The sequence below is a fragment of the Emys orbicularis genome, chromosome 2 (genome assembly GCF_028017835.1).
Source record: "Emys orbicularis isolate rEmyOrb1 chromosome 2, rEmyOrb1.hap1, whole genome shotgun sequence".
In the NCBI taxonomy this organism is placed as follows: Eukaryota; Metazoa; Chordata; order Testudines; family Emydidae; genus Emys; species Emys orbicularis.
This window is the reverse complement of record NC_088684.1, coordinates 183,743,429-183,768,812: the sequence shown is the minus strand read 5'-3', so window position 1 is coordinate 183,768,812 and position 25,384 is coordinate 183,743,429. Positions and strand designations below refer to the sequence as shown.

Here is a 25,384-nt window from a genome sequence, read left to right as displayed (position 1 = left end):
TGGTTAAAAAAGATACATTTTAGAGAACAATGGGTACACTCTTTCACGTTAAATTTTGCTGTTCACATCACACAGCACATGTGCTTTCGTTACAAGGTCGCATTTTTCCTCTTATATTGAGGGCCTGCCGGTTTGGTGTGAGAGATCACTCACGCAGTGCCAGGCTACAGATTTCAGCTTGCAGGCAGCCATGGTAAGACACAGTCTTTTGGCTTTTTTAACCTTCTTAACATGTGGGGATGGTTTCAAACAGTACTGCTCTCATTAACCATACCAAGCACCCGTTGGGTTGGCCATTTAAAATGGGTTTGCAATGTAAAAGGAGGGGCTGCGGTTTCAGGTTAACGTGCAGCACAAACCCAACTAATTCCCCTCCCCCACACACCCAATTCTCTGGGATGATCACTTCACCCCTCCCCCCACCGCGTGGCTAACAGCGGGGAATATTTCTGTTCAGCAGAGCAGGAAGGGGCACCTCTGAATGTCCCCTTAATAAAATTGCCCCATTTCAACCAGGTGACCGTGAATGATATCACTCTCCTGAGGATAACAAAGAGCGATAAGGAATGGATGTTGTCTGCATGCCAGCAAACACCGGGACCATACGCTGCCATGCTTTGTTATGCAATGATTCCAGACTACGTGCTACTGGCCTGGCGTGGTAAAGTGTCCTACCATGGCGGACGGGATAAGGCAGCCCTCCCCAGAAACCTTTTGCAAAGGCTTTGGGAGTACATGAAGGAGAGCTTTCTGGAGATGTCCCTGGAGGATTTCCGCTCCATCCCCATACACGTTAACAGACTTTTCCAGTAGCTGTACTGGCCGCGATTGCCAGGGCAAATTAATCATTAATCATTAAACACGCTTGCTTTTAAACCATGTGTAATATTTACAAAGGTACACTCACCAGAGGTCCCCTGTGTGCCCACAGGGTCTTGGGTGAGTTCGGGGGTTACTGGTTCCAGGTCCAGGGTGATAAACATATCCTGGCTATTGGGGAAACCGGTTTCTCCGCTTCCTTGCTGCTGTGAGCTATTTACATTATCTTCATCCTCATCTTCCTCGTACCCCGAACCCGCTTCCCTGTGTGTTTCTCCAGTGAGGGACTCATAGCCCACGGTTGGGGTAGTGGTGGCTGCACCCCCTAGAATGGCATGCAGCTCCGCGTAGAAGCGGCATGTTTGCGGCTCAGCCCCGGACCTTCCGTTTGCTTCTCTGGCTTTGTGGTAGGCTTGCCTTAGCTCCTTAATTTTCACGCGGCACTGCTGTGCGTCCCTGTTATGGCCTCTGTCCTTCATGGCCTTGGAGACCTTTTCTAATATTTTGCCATTTCGTTTACTGCTTCGGAGTTCAGCCAGCACTGATTCATCTCCCCATATGGCGAGCAGATCCCGTACCTCCCGTTCTGTCCATGCTGGAGCTCTTTTGCGATCCTGGGACTCCATCACTGTTACCTGTGCTGATGAGCTCTGCGTGGTCACCTGTGCTCTCCACGCTCAGCAAACAGGAAATGAAATTCAAACATTCGCGGGGCTTTTCCTGTCTACCTGGCCAGTGCATCTGAGTTGAGAGTGCTGTCCAGAGCGGTCACAATGAAGCACTGTGGGATAGCTCCCGGAGGCCAATAACGTCGAATTCCGTCCACACTAACCCAATTCCGACCCCCTAAGGCCGATTTTATCGCTAATCCCCTCGTCGGAGGTGGAGTAAAGAAACCGGTTTAAAGGGCCCTTTAAGTCGAAAGAAAGGGCTTCGTCATGTGAACGTGTCCAGGCTTAATTCGATTTAACGCGGCTAAAGTCGACCTAAACTCGTAGTGTAGACCAGGCCTGAGAGTGGTGACCTATAATAGCAGAGGATTCTCTAACAGCAAGTGCTAGTGCAAAGAAAAATGACAGGCCCCATTCATGTTTTAATTATTTTAGCTAAGGGATTACAATATGATAAGAGGTAACTGAATGAATTTAGGGCAGAATCCAGACCTTTCAAAGTACAAAATAAACAATTCCACTCCACCTGGCTAACTTCCTGTCAACATCCAGTGGAAGAACTGCAGTGGAAAGAGAGAAGTTATGAGCTTTACCATCATTATGTTACACATGGCTCTAATGTCTGTGGACCAAATATTTTAAGACAGGAAGCTTTACTAAGAGAAAGTTAAGGGACTGGGTTTTCCCTTTTTGCAATGAAATGCTAGGATGTTGTAGGGAAAAATAAGTAAGATAGTAAGGGAAGAATATCTGTGCAGTTTCAGTAAAAGTATCATCATTGTGCCTGAAGGTGATATGTCAGATTTGCCCATTTCACTGAACAATATTGCTTATATTTGAATGCTGTAAAATAGTCTATTAAAAATCCATCAGCACTGGAGTTTCTCTTAACATTTTCACTATCATTTATTCTTCATCCTACATGAAAGAATGAACTAGCATAATATGACCACACATCACCTCTTCTCAACAGCTAAGGATGGAAAAATAGCCTTCCTCGCTTCATCTTAGACATGTTGCCAATGTTGCTGTGTAGTGATAAAATATTCATTTCTTTGTATTTGATAAGAATTATGTATTTGTTTATATGGACAATACAAGATTTATGATGTCCTTAAGTTTTCGTTTCCATGCGTTTAAGTACCTGGGTTTGGTAAATGTGATTGGCAAACAATTGACCAGTCAAATAATGTCAATTGACAAGTCAACTGACTGCCTATATTTGACCAGTCAATTATTGTCAAAAATTCCAGCAAGAATGCCCTGATGGAAGTGGCAGCTTATCTTTTTGATTGCATCATGGCTCCATTCTTTCAGTTTTTAGAATTTCGTTTAACTGTGTTTTGCATTTTTCTGAGTTAAAATAACTCAGTTAAATAATTAGTTTTTTGTAATTAGGTATAAGTATCTATCTAAGGTTAAGCCTTTTGGAGAGCATGGAGACTTAGGGCTTGTCTTTATTACTATCAATGCAGTGGTGTCGATTTAGCGCATCTGGTGAAGATATATTATGTTGACGTGAGAGTGCTCTTCCACCAGCATAATTACTCCACCTCAATGAGGACACAGTGTGGTGTAGACACTGCTTTAAGTTGAGGTAAGTTACGTCGCTTGGGGGGTGGTTTTTTCACACCCCCGAGCGATGTAACTTATCTCGACTTAAGCGGTAGTGTTGACAAGGCCTTACTCTTTTTTGTTACTTACTGTTCCAATGAATTAATGGTTTAGCAAATTTTATCATTTTTTACATTATTTGACAATATTTGACTGGTAAATTGACCATTATTTTTGATTCAGTCAACTGCCAAAAGCTACTGGAAGTCAACATCTATATTCCCCTTAGTACAGGAATTCTCAAATCTTTTCATAGTGCTGGCCACTTTTTAATAGAGACTAACATCCTTCTGGCAACTGCTGCTATTGATCACATGGAAAAATTAAGTTAGGAAAATATTTAACATTTTTAGCTTTCTTATAATGAGAAAGTGACTCATTTAGTGGCTGTAGACAAGGAGCAGAGTTAGCACTATATAATCAACTAGTTGCCAATGGACTACCAGCAAACCCCCCAAAATGTATCCCCGAAGAGTGTAGGAGCTGGATTTTATAATGTACTTTGAGAATTAATGTATGATTTGATTTCATCCTGTCAGCCACCCTTTTTGAATAGCAGAAAGAAATGACAGACCAGAACAATCCTTATGAGTGATTATGGTCACCCTTTTGTTTTAGGATGAGTTATAATGTCTACTATGGTTTCCTATATGTATTACAAATTAGGCACTCTAGTTAAATATACATTTCTTTGCTTTAAGGTTTTAGTAAGTAAAAGACAGAATCTTGTATTGTGTCTATGTTAAGGAGATTAGAGGAATGTTGAGGGCCTGAAGCCCCAATGTGAATTGTTTTAGTTATAAGATTTAGCAAGGCTTGATTTACAATGTATTCTGCTAAATATACAATACTGCTGTCTGTATACCTTTGAAGGTTTCTATAAGAGATTGTTTGTGTGAATGAGGAATGCATGCATCAGGAAAAGATAAGGTGTGAAAGCCATCACAAATGTCCAAATGGTCAAGAAGAAGTGAGAGACTTGGAAAGACCAGGAAACAATCAGAAAATATCCATTGTATCTGATGCTAAAGATGTTCGCAGCATTGACGATCTCAGAGGTGAGGCAGGCACCCCCAAAGGTGAGACAACAAATAGGAGATAACGACGGGAAGCCGGACAATAACCATCAAATGATAACACCACTTAAGGACTAATGATTACAGGATGACATTGCAAAATGCATGGACTCAAATAGGAATTTACAACTATAAAGCTGGGGTGTTTTGCCATGGAACTCTGGGTTTAGTCCTGCAAAGCCTCGGAGCATCGGATCGCGACCGACAGGAGCCCAGCTCCTCACTCATGCTCAATCTAACTGGCCATTAGATTGACTCGAGCTACAACAGACTGGTAACTATAAACATCACTGCAGGACGTGTGTGTGTGTGTGTGTGTGTGTGTGTGTGTGTGTGTGTGTGTGTGTGTGTGTGTGGCATATGCTAACTGTTGTATTTTCAATAAATGCTGTGTATTTGCCTCCCTCTATAAAGATCCCGTGTGCTTTGTATGAGCATAACAAGAGGAATCACACCCCAGCCCCAAGAAGAAGGGTAGTGAATCCCTTATCCCACGGGGAGGAGTTGTGAGACAAGGGCAGGAGGACACAAGTGGGAAAGTTTCTCCAGTGAGGCTAGGGACTGCTGTGGGATTGGCACCTCTCTCTGACTCAGAGGAAATTGGCAACCTGAAGCCTTGGAACAACAGTGAGCTGGAGCTGAACCTGCCTGATGCCCAGGTAAAGCCCCCACTTCCAGCCAAGACTCCCCAACCCTCCACCCTCACTCAGGCCCCCTTCCCTTCACCCTCAACACATACACACCACCTGCACTCCAGCCACCCTCAGTCCAATCTCATTAGAGAAAGGCAGGAAATAGTTTTCCCACCTTGGGAAACTGATATCAAATTTCCCCCCCCATTTTGCAACAGGACAAAACTGAGACATTCCAAATTTTTTGTTTTGTTTCTTTGTGAGAGAGAGACACTGACTGACACTCTCACTTACCCCAGACTAGCCAATAGCATGTTTGCTAGGGCAACTCTCTGGGATGTGGGAGACCCAGCTTTAAGTCCCTACTCTGAATCAGGCAGACTAAGGACTTGAACCTGGGTCTCCCACCTCCCAGGGGAGCACCCTGACCATCAAGCTATTCAAGGGTGGGTACTTCTTTGGTTTTGAACAGAAATACCATCCTAAACCTGAGAAACAGTTCCCACAAAAAGTTTTATTGAAACTGGTATGTGCCTGCAAAAAGTTTGGGGTTTTACAAATTGGTGTTTTCCAAACAAAAAACATTTAATTGAAAAATCCCTGACCAGCTCTAAACCTCCCACCTAGACTCCCCCAGCCAAACTCTCTGCTCTTCTAATTTCCCACAGTAAGATCTCCACCAGCCAAATCCAAAGTTTATTTTACTAGGAGTTCATAAATACTCAAGTTAAGCTTACATGGCCTAAAATAAATGTGCACAAAATGGAGCATGTGATACTTCAAACATCAATTTTTTAAACCAATCAAGTTTGGGAACCACTGTTCTGGAAATCTGAAAAACAGGAGGCTTCTTGCACTTGAGCTGAAGATGTCAGTTATTGGTCACTTACAGAAAGACCCTGATTTTCTTCCTAACTAGAAGTCAGCCAACAGACTAACAAAAACATATACTGCCAGATCTGGTGCCCTCTGAAATTAAAGGCAGAAAGATCTCAGGAAGCAGGATTATTAGGTCCATAACTCCCATTGAAATCACTTGGCCATAAACTATCTACAACACAAACTGTTAAAAGCTTTACTTAATTTGAATGTATTTGCTTCAAAGGAAGCCAGTGTACCTGCTTTCCAGGAGATTTAACAGCATGGAGAGTTTGAAAAGCTCATAAAAAGCTGTTCCTTAGCAAGGAGAAGACAAGGAAACAAAGTTGATCTTTCAGATCAGGGTAACTTTTTCTTCTAATAACCTGTACGTCCTGAACCATTTAATTCAATTTTCTTCAAAAGTTGCAGAAAAATTCTTGTTTATATTCTTGGTAATTTTTCCAAGCAAGAGTTATAAGAAGGACTAAAATAAATTGTTTTTTTTTTTTTTTTTAAAGAGAAGCTGATTAAAACCTTAACTAGCAAAAAGGGTACTGTCTCTCCATAATACATCTTTTCTACACATCTCTTAGAGTGTGTTTTCTAAGGATTATTTTAAGGTCTGCTTTTTTATTCAAAAAGTGTTACTTAAGCATTCAGACATCTTTGGGCATGAGCACTAAAACAAACATATGAATCTTATACTTATTTTATTAATTGTTATGCCATCTAAGGTTATTATTCTATAATATTTCATATAAAAATGCTAACCAAAGTGCTGTGAGTGTTGTTCACCATTAAAATACAGGAATGAATCACAATTACAAAATTACAATATAAACCCCAAACTTGAAAGCAACATACACTTATACTTCTGTCATTCTCATATAACACCTAAATATTTTACATTGAAAACAGTTTAAAAAAAAGGGGGGGGGTCTAGCTATTCATGTGGAATTTCTTTAATATGCATCACATGCTAATATCTTATCTAAATGTGTGGTGGGGCGGCTGCCCCACCCCCATGAGAGAGGGGGCTAGAGTAGGCCAGAGCCACTGCGCAGGCCGGCAGCCAATTAGAGAAGGGCCTACTGAGAGCCAATCAGGGCTAGGCTAGGCCCTATGTAAAGGCTGCCTAGGAGAGGCGCAGGCAGTCTGTCCCAGACTTTCATGGGGGAAGGTCTGTCTCTGGAGACCAGCACCTTGGACAGAGCAGTGCTGGGGAGCTCCAGCCAAGGAAAACCCCAGGCTGCGGGCCTTGCTACAAAGGGCCAAGCGGGTGCACAGGGCCGAAGGGGAAGCGGCCCAGGGACAAAGTCTGACAAGGGGAGAGAAGGAGGGCAGGGAGGCTGCCGCTAGAGGGTCCCTGGGTCGGGACCCAGAGTAGCAGGTGGGCCTGGGTCCCTCCATTCCCCCTTGTACTACACTTGGCCAAGGAGGAGCGTGGCCTGATACAGGCTGTGGTTGGCCCGTGACAAAGGAGCTAGACTTTAAGGCTGCAGCCAGCCACTAGAACAGGTGCAGATGGAGGACTGCTGATAACACCAGACCCCCGGAAGGGGGTGAGACCAGAGCAGAGGGCACTGCCGGAGGGAAGTGTCCTGAAGAGGATGCCGCCGAGCAGGGAGCAACGCGGGTCCGGACACCAACAGGGGAGCGGATGAGGGACGGGACACCACTGGCAGAGGGCGCCCTGTAGAGGACAGAGCTAATTCCCAGACGTGCCAGTGGGAGGCGCTGCGGTGGTGAGTCCAACACTGTCACAAAATGATAGAGCTTCACTGGTGTAAGTTTGAGTCACAAGTTTCTGCTTAGCAGAATTAAAGGGTTAAAGGGAGTTTTGTCCATAAAATATAGCTTCCCCTAAAGCATGCTGCTGCAAGCTGAATCTGAGCCTGGAAAGCCACATTGAAGAACTGTGTGACACGGATAGTCTTCCTCCTCTTACTCCTCCTGCAGTTACTCCACATCTCAAGAGGAAAAGAAAACTGTGCACAACAATTTGCCCAGTGTAGCACAAACCTCGTTAGATTTTTTTTGTTGTACAGCTGCTCTGCTGGTGACTGGCTGATGCCACTCCAGATCAACTTCAGTAATAAATAACAACCTTTAATTTCTAGGCATCCATGCCTGAAGGCTTCTGGCATCTTCACAAAAATAAGCTAAACAATTTACAATAAATAGGCAACATGCCTGATTAAATCCCAGAGTGGGAAGAGACTGAAAAATTTCCAGCAGTGCACACCTCACGTAAGAGAGTCTAGAGCCTAACCATGACGGGTACTTTTGTTTGTGTATTTAAAAGTGTGTAGTAGTATGGGGGAAGAGAATTTCTCAGTCATAGGTCCTCAGAAGTTAAGAGCCTGCTTCTCCACCACCTCTCAAGATTGTACTATGGTATTATTATAAGCCCTTCAGGTAAACAGCCCATATTCCTTCTAAAAGATTAAAGACGACTATGGACTAGAACAACTCTGGGAATTTTTAATGTGTTGAAGCCTTTCATGTATAGTTCACTGGTAAAATCCAGCCCTAGGCAGGTATAACTGAAAGTAGTTATTCATGAGACACATGAGTTGTAGCTACATGAAGACAGCCAATTACCTCAGTCTAGTTTTTAGCGGATGGGTGTCTATATCACCATTGCAATTGGCCTCAGCACTGAGGATAAGGAGACATTTATTATTTGTATTACAATAGCACTGAGAGGTCTCAACGGAGATTGGGGCCCCACTGTGCTGCATGCCACACATTCACATAGTTAGGGACAGGTCTTGCCCCAAAGAGCTTACAACACACAGACAGACAAAAAGTGGGTGAAAAGAAATATTACTCTGATCTTTTTATAAATGGGGAATTTAGTCACAGACAGATTAAGTAATTTGCCCAATGTGAAGCAGTAAGTCTATAGCAGAGTCAGCAACTGAATCTGTTGTATTATCAAAATATTTACCAGTTTTCTACTCCATCCCTCCTAAAATTTAATATATTTAAGGTGGTCTCCGACTGTGCTCCAAATATCCCTATTTATAGCATTCAGCACTAGCTGGGGCGTTATACTTGCAGGAAACACCCTAGTTGGCCTAACAACTGCTTTGAGTTGCTACTCACTCACCATCTCTCAAACATTTGGCAGTTTAAAAGGAAGTATAAAAGCAATACCATAAAACTCTGAATGTTTGAAACATGAAAAGGAACCCTTACTGATTAAAAACACTTTTTTCATTACCATTTAACTTATTCAAATTCAAGTTACTGTATGGATTGAGCAAACTGGCAAGCTTTAGGGAAAAACAAGATACCCTGTAAAAGGAAAGTCTGAAGAGACTGGTCCTTCCTTTTGAATCATTATGATCATCTTTTAACCACTCAGTATTTATCTTGGAGTCTGAGCTCACACTGGCCCACGTGGCCTGGAACAGGGAATGGAGTGGATTTGCACACCAAGGAAGGTGCAGACCTGTCATTCCACATTCTTCACAAATTTCCATATGTGCACAACATTTCAAGGCCCTGACCCAAGACCCATTAAAATAAATGAAAAGGTTACAATGGACTTCAGTGGGTATTGGATCAGGCCCTGACTTTATCTATAGCATATGCTGTGGACAGAGAATAAGGGCAGTAAGTAGCTGGCCTTTCCTGCCCATGGTGGCCCCCAAACTCCAGTGTGCAGAAGTCCCTTTGGTTGAATATTCCTGCCTTTTGTGTGTATCTCTAGTTACTCCTAGTTGAGCCAGGTGGAGATAACTGGGCTGTCACCTACTTTGGTGCACCTTCCACATAGATGCAAATTCCCTGGTTTCAGTCAATGAAGCACTTGGTTATTGATGCTTCGTTGTTGTCGTTATAGATTTTGTGTTGTATGTGATAGTGTCTAATGTATTCTCTGATCCTTAGAATTGCCCTTTTCTTACTTTTTACACCTTAAAAAGTAAAATAAACAATTGCTTTTTTGAGTTTATTTTAGCACATTTCCAATGAGGCCACCCAGCCCATCTCGTTGCCCCTCCCAGTAAATACCTTGCAGTGAATGAATTAAACATCAGTCTAGGACTGTCAATAACAACAGGAAGTTAGAGGATTTCTCAGGAAGAGGAATAAAAGGGACCAAATTGATATTTTAGTACATTTAATCTCATCTCCTGCTCCCACATATCCCTGTCCTTTAAATTAAACAAATGAAAGAAAAACATATAATATAAGAACATAAGAATGGCCCTACTGGGTCAGACAAAAGGCCTTTCTAGCCCAGTATCCTGTCTGCCGACAGTGGCCAGTGCCAGGTGCCCCAGAAGGAATGAACAGAACAGGTAATCATCAAGTGATCCATCCCCTGTCGCTCATTCCCAGATTCTGGCAAACAGAGGCTAGGGACACCATTCCTGCCCATCCTGGCTAATAGCCACTGATGGACCTATCCTCCATGAATTTATCTAGTTCTTTTTTTGAACCCTGTTATGGTCTTGGCTTCACAACATCCTCCGGCAAGGAATTCCGCAGGTTAACTGTGCACTGTGTGAAGAAATACTTCCTTTTCTTTGTTTTAAACTTGCTGCCTAGTAATTTCATTTGGTGACCCCTCGTTCTTGTGTTATGAGAAGTAGTAAACAACACTTACTTATCTACTTTCTCTACACCAGTCATGATTTTATAGACCTCAATCATGTCTTTTCCAAGCTGAAAAGTCCCAGTCTTATTAATCTCTCCTCATACAGAAGCCATTCCATACCCCTAATCATTTTTGTTGCTCTTTTCTGAACTTTTTCCAATTCCAATATATCTTTTTTTAGATGGGGTGACCACATCTGCACACAGTATTCAGGATGTGGGCGTACCATGGTTTTATATAGAGGCAACATGATATTTTCTGTCCTATAATCTATCCCTTTCTTAACGATTCCCAACATTCTGTTCGCTTTTTTGACTGCCGATACACATTGAGTGGATGTTTTCAGAGAACTATCCACAATGACTCCAAGATCTTTCTTGAGTGGTAATAGCTAATTTAGACTCCATTTTATATGTATAGCTGGGATTATGCTTTTCAATGCGCATTACTTTGCATTTATCAACATTAAATTTCATCTGCCATTTTGCCCAGTCACCCAGTTTTGAGAGATCCTTTTGTAGCTCTTCGCAGTGTGCCTGGGTCTTAACTATCTTTAGTAATTTTGTATCATCTGCAAATTTTGCCACCTCACTGTTGACCCCTTTTTCCAGATCATTTATGAATATGAATAAAACTGGTCCCAGAACAGACCCCTGGGAGACACCACTATTTACCTCTCTCCACTCTGAAAACTAACCATTTATACCTACTCTGTTTCCTATCCTTTAAACAGTTACCAATCCATGAGAGCACCTTCCTCTTATCCCATGAGTTACTTTTGGGAACAGAAGAAAAATTACAGAATAAATCACACTAAACGCCACACTAATCAAATACTAATACTGCTTCTGTTTGGATACATGATAAGAAATGGAAGCAAACAAGGGCATAAGTGTTTTGCCAGCACACATAGGACACTTTTCAGACAAGGTATGGGACTGTAGTCCTCCCAGCTTCCAGAGAAAAAGAATGTTACACCTCACAAAAACAGTTGGCAACAACAGAAAAAGAGTGTTTGGGAACAACCAGTAAGAAAATTATAGACCTCAACAAAAGGTGGGTCAAGATTAGTAACAGGTGGACCTCAAATAAGTTTGATTTGGATACCTATCAATTTATCTAAACCACTATAGACTGTATATTCCACACAATCAACTACTGACTTCCAATTGGGACCTCCTAGTAGCTAATAGTGTCTTGTAAGTTTTGCTACTTCCACTTCTAGGCTCAATAAAAAACAAGAATTGAGAATTAAAAGGGGAAAAAACCCACCCTCACATTTTCAAACACTCAAACTGTTAGCTTAATATTTTGTGCAAATCAGTTCATACATTTCCTATTGTAGCAGGAATTTGCATTAATCTAAGGCTCAATTTCTTTGCTTTGGAGATGCAGTAGTTATTTGGCATTTATTCTTATTTGGGGTTAGCTGAGCAACAGAAAACTCACGAAAGATAACACTGACAGTTTCTTCAATTTCTACCCATTGCTTTTTCCTCTCACAAACAAGAACAATTACAGAGAGTAGCATATTGCTTTTTATTCAGAAAGAGAGAGGAAAAGACTTGGGGAGTTTTAGAATACTATAGAACTTAGTTGTTAGACTCTTCTTTGAATATGTGAGGTACAAGTATTTCAGTTGGACTACAACTGAAATAGATATAAAGGACCACGTCTTGGGAGTTCTGTCACTGAGTTCTGTAGGAATAACATATAGCACAAAGTCATCAGAATACGACTAGAATATAATTTAGTTTTATTTTGAAACTGTCATGATCAGCCTGCAAGTTATGAAGTAGAGATTTATTTCTGGAGATAGAAAACTTTAAACTTTCTAAAGGATATTTTATCTCACAAACCATCACCTTCCTCTACCATCAAATTTTCCCATAGGGTAGTAGAGGATTTTTTGTTTTTTCTTGTTTAAATATATTTATTTCCACTTCTAGGGCTAGAATCTGGAAGTGAAGATCATGGGACAAAGCCTTGCTTTGGAATAAACTAAGTGCATACAATTCCAATGTATTTATTAAAAGTAAGATATTTATTTATATGGATTTTTCCAAACTGTATTGGCATAAAGTGATGCCAAGTCAATTTAACAGATTTGTTTAAGGGTTTCCTGCTCTAATTTTATGAACTATGCTGCAAATGATCTTATTCCTTAAAATGGCTTAAGATAAAAAAGGCTGGATAGGTAAATAAAATGCATAAATGGCTATTCTGCCAAAAATAACATTTATTTAGGTCAGCAGTATTCTAATAACAATAGTTAAAATAATTAAATCATAGCTGTCAGCAGCACCTGTTGGCCAGACTCTCCGGTTTTACAAGACAGACACTGAGGTTTCTGGTCCCAGCCAAAGTTCTGGAACTGCGCAAGCAAACTGCGCCGGTGGTGTTGCTGTTCTTAGAGCACCACATTCTGTTCTGTTCTCCTGACTGATCAGGAGCTGTGATAGGAGCTTTCTGAGCTGGCTTAAAGTTGCTTGCCACTTGAGATATAGTCAAAAGTCTTAGCCTCAAAGAGTTTACAATCTCAAACCTCCAATCCTGCAACTGACTCTGTGGGCAGGCTCCACACAGATGCAGCGGTGCACACAGTCAATGCTTCTTGAGAGATGAAGGCTCAAATTACACTCAAAGTAAAGCAAGCTGGCATGAGCAAGCAACAAGAAGGAGGGTTAAGGCTAGAAGCCAGAAAAAGGGAACAGGAACTGAGGCGAGGATTGGGAAATGGTAGGTGGTAGAAGGGTAATAACGTAGCCTTTGCTAAATAAAACTCTGCAGCTGATCAGTGAAATAGAGTACCAAGATCACATGCTGTACGCTAATGGAAAGTATCTGGAAATTAAATGTGGTGGATAAATCAAAAGATCAAGTTAGAGTGATTGGAGTGAGGTTATGTCACCTGCAAGCAAATGAGAACCATGATGATGTTGCTACCTGGCTGCTGAAGTAAAGGAAAAGAGACTGGGTGTTAATGGTCAGAGTGTCTAAGAGGGGTTCCTACTAGCAGTTGCAGGCTCATGTCAGCACATGAGATGGAGTTACAACCCTGGATGAGCTTTCTCTGCTGGACACTCACCAGGCTCCTGTATTGGACCCAAACCTTAGGTCCCACATACTCTTGGCTTGTTGGGGATGGGCATAGTTTAGGCCCACACTCTAGCTGCAGATCCTGAATCTGATATCCCTCTTGTCAGTGGGGACTATGAACTGCCAAGACCCTGAAACTAGTGCCTGGTTTTCCAAGCCTCCCCACTAGCTGTTAAATGCTCCCTGAGTTCCACTCAAACTGTTGACCTTCTATCTTACCATCTCCTTCTTCAGGGATTACATTATAGCAAGTTACAGAGCCTCTGCAAAGGAATTTCTAAACACACATACACACTACTCTTAGCAATTTGGTGACCATCCTGAGCTGCTTCAAGACCCAAAAGGTAGCTTTTCTTTGAAATTCTGTTCCTGTTGCTTGGACCCTTTCCTTCCCCTGCTGTGCTGTGTGCCTCCATAAACTGCAGCTACATCCTCCTGCCAGCTGTGCTATGATGGAGCACAGTGAACTCATATTACACAAATGTCCAGGCTTAGGGCAAATTGGGCAATGTGTACTCTATAGGGGCAAAAGGCAGCCAGTTGTGTCTGTGGCAGAGGAGAGCATGCTCCCAGACAGATAGGCCCAGGGCCGGCTCCAGGGCCGGCTCCAGGGTTTTGGCCGCCCCAAGCAGCCCCCCCCCCCCCCCAAAAAAAGCCACGATCGCGATCTGCTGCGGCAATTCGGCGGAAGGTCCTTCGCTCCGAGCGGGAGTGAGGGACCGTCCGCCGAATTGCCACCTAATAGCTGTACCTGCTGCCCCTCTCCGGAGTGGCCGCCCCAAGCACCTGCTTGCCAAGCTGGTGCCTGGAGCCGGCTCTGGGTGGGCCTAGCCTATATGCTTTCTCACCCAGTGGCAGGTGAAACACAGAATGGAAATTATTTGGGATTATACATGAAAGCTATAGATGTAGGTAAAGTAGGGAACAGATGAAGAAACTAACAGAGAAGAGACTCTGGAGAAAGTAGGAGGAAAATAAAGTCTGCATGGTCAAAGGATAATTTTTCATTTAATTTGAAGATTGGGTTCAAGCCACTGAGAGGTGGCTTTTTTAAAAAAAATATTTACATAGATTCCTGTAGAACTGATCCAAAGTTTTCAGGCAAGAAGCTTTCCATTGAAAAATGGCCTTTTCTCAAACAAAAAATTACTAAATTTTGATATCATCCAAATTTTGTTTATCTACACAATGTTTTAATACACTTCAAATTGAAATCATTAACACATTTTTTTGTTTACTGAAAACCTAGTTCTCCATGGGGGAAAAAAAACTATATTAGGTAAAATGACAACTTTCTATAACCATTTTGAAAACCATTTAAATTTAAAAAATCTGAAAAATTATGCAAATATGGAAAAATGGGACCATTTCAAAACCAGCAAACATGAGACAATTCAGAAATTTTATAAAATTATTTTCCTGATTTTCAAGTAGCTCTATTTACAAGCAGAGAAAAGCAGGCACTGATTTAGACTCAGTGCTTTTGATGGAAATATAAACCAAAAGTCAATCTAGAATCCAGTTTTTGCTAATTTTCTAAGATTTTTTTCTTATAATGAACACACAAGTCTCCAACAGCTGTGACCTAATAACCAGTTTATTTTAAAAAAAATATTCCATATCAAAATAAGCAAATGTGAGCAACTATTGCAACAAGGGAAAAGTCAGTGTTTGAAACTGTTGTCAGCTGATAGTTGTGTTTTCTGGAGATCAGTACATACAATTTAATAAAATACAAACAAATCTAAGAGAAAGTAAGTTCTCTTATAAATAAGACCAGATTTTTTTCCCCCATTTCAAATAGGTCTTCACTTACAACATGCAAGATTCTTTTTCCATGTCATCCTGTTTTAGTACATGTACTGGTTTATCATTGTATGTTGGTGATCTGAGATACTTTGGCTAAGTAACACACTGCTCAAATGTAATCATCTTCTGACACTATTTTTTTCTAAACCATTGCATCTTCTGTTCACTATGTAATGAAACTGAGAATTCTGAAAAGGAAAATTCAGAAACTACACTTTACTGTATACACCAATATTTTCTCTCATATGACCCCATTGTTCTACCTTAATGGCATCTTACTGCATCTTTTCCTCCTGTGTGCTATGGAAAATATTTACTTATTTCAGAGAACTCAGTTGCAGCAGTTTACCTTCCAAGCCATTAAAATCTTATTTGCCACTCAAATGGCCAGCAATGGTAGCAAAATTACAGAGAATAAGGTGGACATGCCTATAGCAAAAAGCAACAAATAGTTTAGTGTATTTTTGCCACAGGAAATTAGACTTTTTAAATACTATTTTCCTGCAGTTTCACCTATTTGTAAAATGGGTGAGGTTGTTTTATTTAAATAGCTAATTTTTACTGCAGACCTATGAGTCCTGGGATGGGGGTGAGAATTTTGCATCATGAGTACCACAAATACAAGATTGTAATCTAACTTGCTATTTCTCCATCATGCTAAAGAAACAACACAATCTGCAACTCTGGCAGCAGGGGTTATCAGGACCCCTGATTTACTGCAGATTATACTGAGATCAAGGGGTTTTTTTAAACCAGTTTCAGTATCATGGACCTACCAAACACGAATTCCCCTTCTCCCACACACAATCAGCACCAAACTGGCCATAAGGGCCTAAATTGTACGCATACAATTAACAACATGAAATGACACATACCTCACTCCAAATGTCTGGCCCTATTTGTAAGAATTGTTGACCATCACCTCTCTAGTTATTTCAACATTTTATTCATTTATTTCTCTACCATTTCCACCAATTATACATTTGTAATTGGCATCATAAACTATTGCAAACATGAAAGAAACATCGTACATACTGTAACCTGGGAGGCATCCATGAACTGCAGGCCAAAGTAATCAGTTTCCACGAGGTCCAAATGATAGACAATCTGGTCAAACAAATCCAGCCCTTTTGCATTTTTCTGTAATTCAAAAGGAAAAACAAAAGATTTTTTAAAAAGGGTTTGGTGGGGGAGGGAGAATGTACAAAGACAATTCATTTTAAAAACTGCATGAGAAGTACACTGCTTAGATGTTAAACAATTCAGCTGAAAGTGCTTTTATTTCCTCCAATGAATAAGGTATTTCTTAGGTGTTTATCATGATGGTATCTAACACTGACAAATCACCAAGATGTGCAATAAATTTACTATTTAGTTTAGTGTCAAAACATTTTGTGCCCAGTTCAACTTTAAGAAGTTTTCTACAAGTAGCTACAGAAGCAAAAGGAAAATAATTTCATTGCTAATGCCTTGCAATATGGAGCCAGCATTTTAAACCCCAGGAAACCAAATTCTCTATTAAATGTCTGCTTCAGTAATCGTCTGAAGTCTGTTGGCAGCTGCCTGATGTCAACTGCAATTATGAACTGCCATTGCACCATTCAGGCAGCAAAATAAATTTAAGACAACTTGACTAGTTAAGAGTACTACAAGGAAAGATAATGGCATTTGATAGGGTCTTTAAATAATGCTGCTAATTGTTGAACAGCATTTATGGCCTTTACACAAAACAAAACAAAACCCACAAGTTTTACTAATTTGGCACCCTTATAGGAATGTGTGGGAATGAAAACTAAACTACCCTCAGCCCAGGTTAGGGCTGATTCACAGGCAGGATGTTGGTAAGGAAGCTTGCACTGTCACTACTCCTGTGCTGTACCTGTATGCTTGTCCACTTGTTCAAAGGGTAACTCATGAATTTAAGTCATCAGTGCTGCTGTCAAGTTCAAACACTGGAAGAAAACTAAGGTGTGGAGATTGTGGGAATGGGTGGAAGGAAAAGCACAGAAACAAACCAATTTGAAATGCCAACTTTGTTGCTTAGAGTTGAGAATATATTTTTTCAAATATTTGGAAAGATTTTCTTTAGAAGAAAATAACCCAACACAACATGCAACTGAACTGGAGCCTTGTTTTTTTTAGGTAAGGAGCAGCATCATGTCACAATGAGATGTAGACCAATTCCCTAGACACGGTGCACCTGATTTTCAGATTTAAAGTCCTAATGCCCACAACTGCACACTTACGTTGCATTCATATTACTGCATGTGATTTGTATACGCGGATGGATAGAAGTAACCTACTTAGTCATGCATGCAAGGAGGTTACCATTTTGAGTGCACATTCAATAGTAAGCCCATTATTATGGTTACACACATTTATAAAGGCACTTATTACAATATTATCTTGGTCCACTTGACTTAATTTAGATTAAAACCACCCAAAATGTTGTGAAACAGATACATATACAACTTTATTATAAAGACTTGAGGTAAATTCTACCATGAGGCAATACATTTAAACTATTAAATTAATTTTATCATCATTCTATTGGTTTACTAAGTAATATGCCTAAACTTCTCTCTTTCTCTGCGATATTGCTAAAGTTGAAGTTGGTCAGGAAAGGGGCTCAAACAAGAGCTCTCGTGTTTTGTTTTGTTTTTTTTTAAGAAAAAAAGCTGCTAACCAGGCATTTTCCACAAGGGGTCCTCAGCTATGGAATTTACTCTCCTGCTTTGTGGTCCATTCAAGCCATTTTTTAACCTTCCAAATACAATATACTGAAAAGCCCACCTTTTTCCATATATGTCAGGAAAGGAACAAGTCAGTAGTATGGATCTATGGCAGTTTCATTGTTAGATTACTGTTCAATGACTGTGTTACTGAAGGGAGCAGCTGTACTATTTGCATGGGCAGTTTGTAAAATGTGCAATAGTATCAAATACTGTTCTAATGAATGTAAAGTATACAGAGCCTAGGTTGACTGTTAAATACGACACACAGAACTGCAAAAGTTGGGCGCTGCATATAAACAGTTACATAATGAATACATTTGTTTCTGCTCTCTCTTGAACAGAGGTGTAACAACACGTCAGGCTCTGAGTCTCTTACAAGTGATCTTCAGTGGGGAAGGAGGAATGGCACTTTCGACAGATCCCATTCAGCACAAGATATATGCCAGGATATGGGCAACTGCTTTATCTTTAGCTTCTTATGGCCATTATATAAGGACATCTTAAGAGTAGGAGCATGTCTACTACTGCCTCTGAATTTTTTTATTTTTTTTAAATCTATGTTAAGAGGTCAGAAACCTGATCTCTAAAACATGTTAGGCATTTTCATTTAGCTCCCTTTCCCAGAAAAAAACTCTGATTTCAATTGGACTAGAATTTGACCTTTAAGTTTTCAATTAATCTGATCTTCCACATATAAGAGAGCATTGTAACCACATCATAAAAAAAAATTCTTATAAAAAAGAAAAGATTCCAAGCTGTTATCTTACAATACTTAGAAATTCTCTTCTCTAACCATAAAGAAAGGAATGAAATAATTTCCACCTCCACTAGCTTTCTTGAAGAGGTCAAACAGCTCTGGTGTAGGTGGCAAGTTCTATTTAAGCCTCAAATAACATAACTGACAAACTGAAAGCACTGCAATTTGAATTTTTCTATGTTTTCAGAAACATCCATCTGATCTCCGCTACTTAACAGAAGTGAGAAAGTGACATCTTAGGATATTGTTTTACTTGTTTCGGGGGAGGCACAAGATGATTTATAGAAAGACATGCTTTATTAATCACAAAATTCAACAACCTTATTGCAAACATCTGAGATGATCACCTCCTAAGATATAATGTTGCTTAGAAACAGTACGCATCCACGTCACTGTTTTGAAGGTGCAGTATTTAATAACATTCTAGACTAGAGTCAAATAAGCAAGGAATGTATTCTAAAGATGGATTTGTTGTTGTTTTAAATGTTTAGTGAAACTAATGCTTGTGAAAGATGCCAAATCAAAAGCACACTAGAATGAAGTATTCGCTCCACCTGAGCAGAGACAGCAGATACAACACAGGTAATAGGAATCCAACAGTTTAAGTCAGTTTTCCATGACCATTCAATTCTTGAGAGCTTGCTTATGCATAGACTGTCAGTAAGCATGCCAATTATGAAGCAGACACCTGTCAAACAGACACTAGCCTGTTCCGTCACTACCAGCCTGGGCCAGGAGCACACACTGTTCCACTGCACACATGTTCACCACAAATATGAAGTGAGTCACATGGAAGAAGTAGCATTGTCATTTACTCAATTGTTGTAAAATGCAATATACATATGTAACTTGTAGTAGACGACAGCCTTTAAATGTTAATAAATGTTATTTCCTAATTATTTGAACCTTCAGATAAAAAATTTGTGCTGGCACTCTGGGTAGCATGGGGGGGGGGGGGGGGGGAGACTTTCTTCCAGGCATTTCAGCAATGGGAAGATGGGAGAGTGCAGCTCCCCACCCTCTAACAGTAGAGACAGTACTGTCCTTTCTCCTATCCCTTCGCTGCCTGATGGAGAATATGAAGAGGGAACAGCAGAAGGAGCTGGGGCGTAGAGTGGGTAGAAAATTTTCCATACATGTTTTTTTGTAGGAAAAGGGTCTTTAACAATACATTCTTTTTTTAAATTGTCCACATTATCAAAATTTTCTGTGATGTTTGTTATGGAAATTATTAAAATAGTTTTAAAATCCTTTATTTACCCAAAACCGCATTTTCTTACTGTAAACTGGGATTTCAGTCAATGAAAAATTTTCAAAAAAATATTCAATTTAAAATACTGCTGAAAATTTAATGGAAAATGGGCCCATTTAAGAAAAACTATTTTGAAATTTTCATGAAATCATTTCCCAACCAGTTTTACTGGGGTGTTGCTGGGGCTCCAAATCTTTCTTAAAGTACGTAGAACAACATCCTCCTCCCGTTTTCCAAATGTGAGAAGAGCTGTCCAAGTTATGAGTCCCCTATCTGTCTCTTCTCTCCTTCAGGAGGATCCATCCCTCAGCGAGCTTCTCCACCTGTCTGAGTGGGTGGGGGTAGGGGGAAAGAGGGAAAAAAACCTGCTATCAGCTCCCAAAGCTAGAACATTGGTTTTACTTGTACCGTCTCCTGGCACTCCATGGTAATGAGGGAAAAAGAAAGTAGATGGGGTAGGGTAATAAAAAAAAAAAAAAAAACATGAGTGCTGATAAGGGCTGGTCTACACTAGCGCTCCAAAAGTGAATTTTGTAGTGTTTTGGACATGTCAAATTAACTGTGTAATAATATTATCAACATAGCAGAATGGTTAGGGAGGAAAAACTGGCAGAATATCCTACGAAAGTATACAATTTCTGAGACCTGTTGATGGAAATAAAAAAAGATTCTATCTCCCATCTCACTTTCAAGGATGAATAGGTTGACATGGGTGATGTCTTTAGCATAAATTGTTCTGCTTGTAAGATGTTGATGCTTTTTCAAATATTTGACAGACAGTAGCATGTATCTCTCTCAGTGTTCTTGCACCAAAGTACATTTGTTTTGTAGGTTTTTGAATGGGAGCATCTTATAAATATCTCCCAGCACTTTGATTCCTACATCTATCCATGCTCTTTTCAAAATGTCTATCTGCCTTAAAAATAACCTACTAGGGGAGGAGGGTACTTGTGCTCCTTCCTGATGTATAAGGAAAGTTGGAAAGATTTCTTTAAAATCTTTTTTTCTACTAATTTTTACTTCAGAGATAAAATTATTAAGTTGTCTCTTCCCACTTTCTGCTGGAAGATTCCTTGGAGTGCTAGAGAACTGAAGTTGGAGCATTCTCAGGCCTCAACTGAGGACAAAGGTGTTTCAAGGAGCTGCCCACTGTTCCATCCATCAACATGAAAGCACATCTGCAATAGGCAGGAGAGTGGAACTGGCATCAAGGATAATGTTACGTTCCACGGTCATTCTCGTCTACCTTCCCCTCTCTTTGCCCCAAGATCAGCCTGGCAACCTCAGGTACTACAACCACAGATTAAGGAAATATTTAAACAAATAAGTACTTCACACTTATCCTACTTTACTTCGTACTCTGAAAATCTTAGAGAGAGCAATTTTTAATCATAAGTCTTCCAGAACTCCCTGGATTGGACGCGACTAAGTGGAACATTGTCCTTATACTAAGCATTATCACTCCCCTACCATCCTGATGTTTCCTAAATGCTACTGCCAACAACCGCTCCCAAGCCAAAAAGAATAAGGAGCAGCGACAATTCACCTTGTTTAGATTCAAAAGGATTAAAGAATTATCTCTTTGGACAGAACAGAAGCAGCTAGAATAAAAACAAGGAATCCGAAGTGTTTTACAAATTCTGGGCAAAAATTATAGCTATCCAGCATTTTTAATAGAGAAGCACTGTAGAAACACCTTTTTTGTATCCTCAGACAAGGCAATGATAGGACATCTTAAATCTAGTAGGTGGATTGTGCAAGCTTTTGGGTCTTTCAACGCCCCACCTCACCCCAGTCCCAGGTATTATGGTGGTGCCAAGAGCCTCAGCCAGGATCATTGTCCCACTTTGACAGGCTCTATACCAGGGGTCGGCAACGTTTGGCACGCGGCTCGCCAGGGTAAGCACCCTGGCGGGCCGGGCCAGTTTATTTACCTGCTGACGCGGCAGGTTTGCCGTCCCGGGCCAATGGGGGCAGCGGGAAGCCGCGGCCAGCACATCCCTCGGCCCGCGCCGCTTCCCGCCGCCCCCATTGGCCCGGGACGGCGAACCGCGGTGAGTGGGGGCCGCGATCGGCCGAACCTGCCGCGTCAGCAGGTAAATAAACTGGCCTGGCCTGCCAGGGTGCTTACCCTGGCGAGCCGCGTGCCGAACGTTGCCGACCCCTGCTCTATACAAACACATGAAACACTATTGGTGGCCAAGTTTCTATAAAAGTTATGTAAATATAGACATCACTGTCCATTCTGAGTACCATATCTTGGCATATATTTTAATGTCAACATTTACAAGAGAGATGCAATAGCATCTTGCACACAGCTAAGGGCCACTGGTCTTTTTGGTGTTAGGGAAATTACAGCCCTATTTAAGTGTACCTCTCTCCTCAGCCTCTGCAAATACCATTATAAATACTGGAGCAAGATGATCACAGAAGAGTCAATAAAACTCCACATTGACACCATACTTCCAAAGATAATTGCCTCTTATTCTATCGCAGGAAATAGACTTTTCTGTCTCATCTATTTTGGTGTTCATGAACACTGGCAAATCTAGTCCTGCTACAAAAGGATACCAGATAATTGAAATCTATGCCCTAATCAGGTGTGTAAAGTAAAATCTGTGTAATTCATTTGCAGTTTTTGGGATCATAGATTGTAATTCCTTTTTGTGGCTGAACAACATTTCGTAGTTCAATTTTTTTGTGACTTGAGCCTTCAGATATTCTGCTGACAGACAGCTTGCCTGCTCTTCTGATTTGTTCAAATGACTTTTCTTTCAAGTGGAAGAGAGGATATTTAATCTACTGTTTAACAAGACGACGCAACTACTATTTGGCTTTTGTTAATTTTTAACATATTAATGTGAGTTTAATAGTGGCTACATTTTATTCTGTTTTTTTCCTCTCTTTTGCTAACATGCCTGTTTGCATCTTTCACCAACAATATCACCCTCTCCCCATATACCTTGCAAGATTCCCAGCCGATAGATTGTACAGACTATTTTTATAACAAAAAATGCAAGTTAAAAAAACTACTTAGCATTTACTTTCAGATCCTTCATTATGAATTAATCTAATCTCCATCTGTGTTTTCAGGATGTGTTGTATAAAAGTGCCACCTTAACTTTGACCATGTCTACATCACTCATTCTCTCAACACTGCACTGTGTGATATGACAAAGGTACGATACTTGCCTCCTAGGTTAGGAATCTGAACTTGTGTTGGGAACTACAGAATCTTATTAAGGTCAGTTAAAAAGCTGAGACTATCATGGTCCTCTGGCTTCAAGACAAGTACTCGTTCTGCTATTTGTTATTTGCGTATAGTTAATAGAAGCAGAATGAGGAGTATCCTTTTTACTTGATACTCTCAATGCGCTGAGAATTTTCATCCAAGAGACAAGGTTGGTGAGGGAGTATCTTTAGGGTTACCATACGTCCGTTTTTTCCCGGACATGTCCGGCTTTTTGGTACTCAAATCCCCGTCCGGGGGGAATTGCCAAAAAGCCGAACATGTCCGGGAAAATACTCCCCCCCCCCCCCTCCAGTCCCCTGCTTACCTTGGCTCCGGCAGGCTGTGAGCAGCAGGCAGATTCCTCCGCGGCGGAGGCTGCTGCTGCTCCCCCCAGACACCTCAGCTCTGTGCAGCTGAAGAGCGGAGCTGCCTGAGCGCTACCGGCTTCACGGTTTGCCGGGCAGCCCCCAGACCTCCAGACCCTGCGCCCCCAGCCAGGCGCTTCCCCTCCCAGGCTCCGGCTGTGCTGGGGAAGCGCCCGGCCGGGGGCACAGGGTCTGGAGATCTGGGGGCTGCCCGGCAAACCGTGAAGCCGGTAGCGCTCAGGCAGCTTCGCATGGCTGGGAGGGAGGAGGGGGAATGCGGGGCGCTCAGGGGAGGGGGCGGAGACTTTGGGGAAGGGGCGGGGCCGGGTGCGGGGAAGGGGCGGGGCCAGGGCCCCGTGGAGTGTCCTCCTTTTTTAAGGTTTAAATATAGTAACCCTAAGTATCTTTTATTGGACCAACTTCTTTTGGTAGAAGGTACAAGATTTCATGCTACACAGAGCTCTTCTTCAGTTGGGAAGGAAGCAGAGTATCTGAACCTTATTTTAGAATCTCCACCTTGAATCTGATGCTTGTTGAGGAAAATTAAGTCCATTGTCACCCTTCCCCTTTTCTTTTTGGGGATCATGATACATGGTTAGATGAGTGCCCTGGACCTGTGTCCCCTTGGGGAGCTCACTCTCTCTGTTTTCCTGATTTCCAGTAGTCTTCCTTTTCTGACTTATTCAACATTTTTCCCTGCCGTATTTTTGGGTAGAGGGGACCTTCCCTGATAACTGCTGAAATAACCAACGTTGAAGATTCATTACTAACAAAGTCTAGCACATATCTATCTGTGCAGCTAGCAGTGGGTTTTTTTGGAAATAAAAAGTCTCTTTCTATAGGAATGGTGAATACTTTACTAGGGTATATGTTGGCACTTTTAATTGGGAGGTTATTTTGGGCTTGGGGGTATTTGTAAAACTTGGACAGATTATCATTTGCTTTCTGGAAGATCCTAATCTCATTCAATTAACTCATGTAGGGTTCCAGACTTGAGGATGCAGTTTCTGGTGTTTTTTAATCTTATTCAGTTTCTTAAAATCAAGAGCTCCCATCCCACATTCAAGCACTATTAATAATAATATTTTTGCATTATGCAGAACTCTGCTTTTCCTTAACTAGGCTCTTTTTTTTCTTTTAAAGGGCAATGATTTTGGGGAAAAACCCTAATACACCTCTACCTCGATATAACACTGTTCTCGGGAGCCAAAAAATCTTACCATGTTATAGATGAAACCGCATTATATCGAACTTGCTTTGATCCACCAGAGTGCGCAGCCCCGCCCGCCCAGAGTGCTGCTTTGCCACGTTATATCCGAATTCGTGTTATATCGGGTCGCGTTATATCGGGGTAGAGGTGTATTAGACCCCCTGGAATTTCACCCAAGGCCCCATTCCATTGCTGGGAAGGATAATTCCCTTGACAAATCCTGGGGAGCCATCAAGAATACAGTTCTGTCAGCACTTTTCTTTTATCCTCTGGGACAAATGCATCCAACTCAAAAGGGGTGTTTAGAGGCCACAGATTGAGGTTGGATTGTTAGCCCACCAGGGGAAGTCCCTACAAAGGCAATGACGGAAAGTGGCAGATTGGAGAAGGAACATTGTTCACAAGAGGGTATCAAGGAATCTCTACTATTTTTCTACTGCACTTGGACACTGATTTGGGGTTGACAAGAGTGAGGGGAATGACAAACTGGACCTTGGACAAGCTACAGGTAATGAAGGCAGAAAGCGGGGCTGCTGGTCATCACTCCCTTAAACACCCCTTTTTGTGTTAATTTGCAACAGTGCACTATTTAATTTGTGAGTTTAATAAAGTTTAGTTGTAGTTTAACCCCTAATCCCTA

At 41.3% G+C, this 25,384-nt stretch overlaps 1 protein-coding gene across 1 annotated transcript in view; it reads right to left on the bottom strand.

Annotated features, from left to right (window-relative positions):
- EPB41L4B (erythrocyte membrane protein band 4.1 like 4B) overlaps positions 1 to 25,384 on the bottom strand; it is a 263,118-nt gene that overhangs the window by 160,710 nt on the left and 77,024 nt on the right. The window contains 1 exon segment of the mRNA XM_065399132.1: positions 16,229 to 16,333. Within this exon segment, the coding sequence (XP_065255204.1) occupies positions 16,229 to 16,333 (105 nt within the window).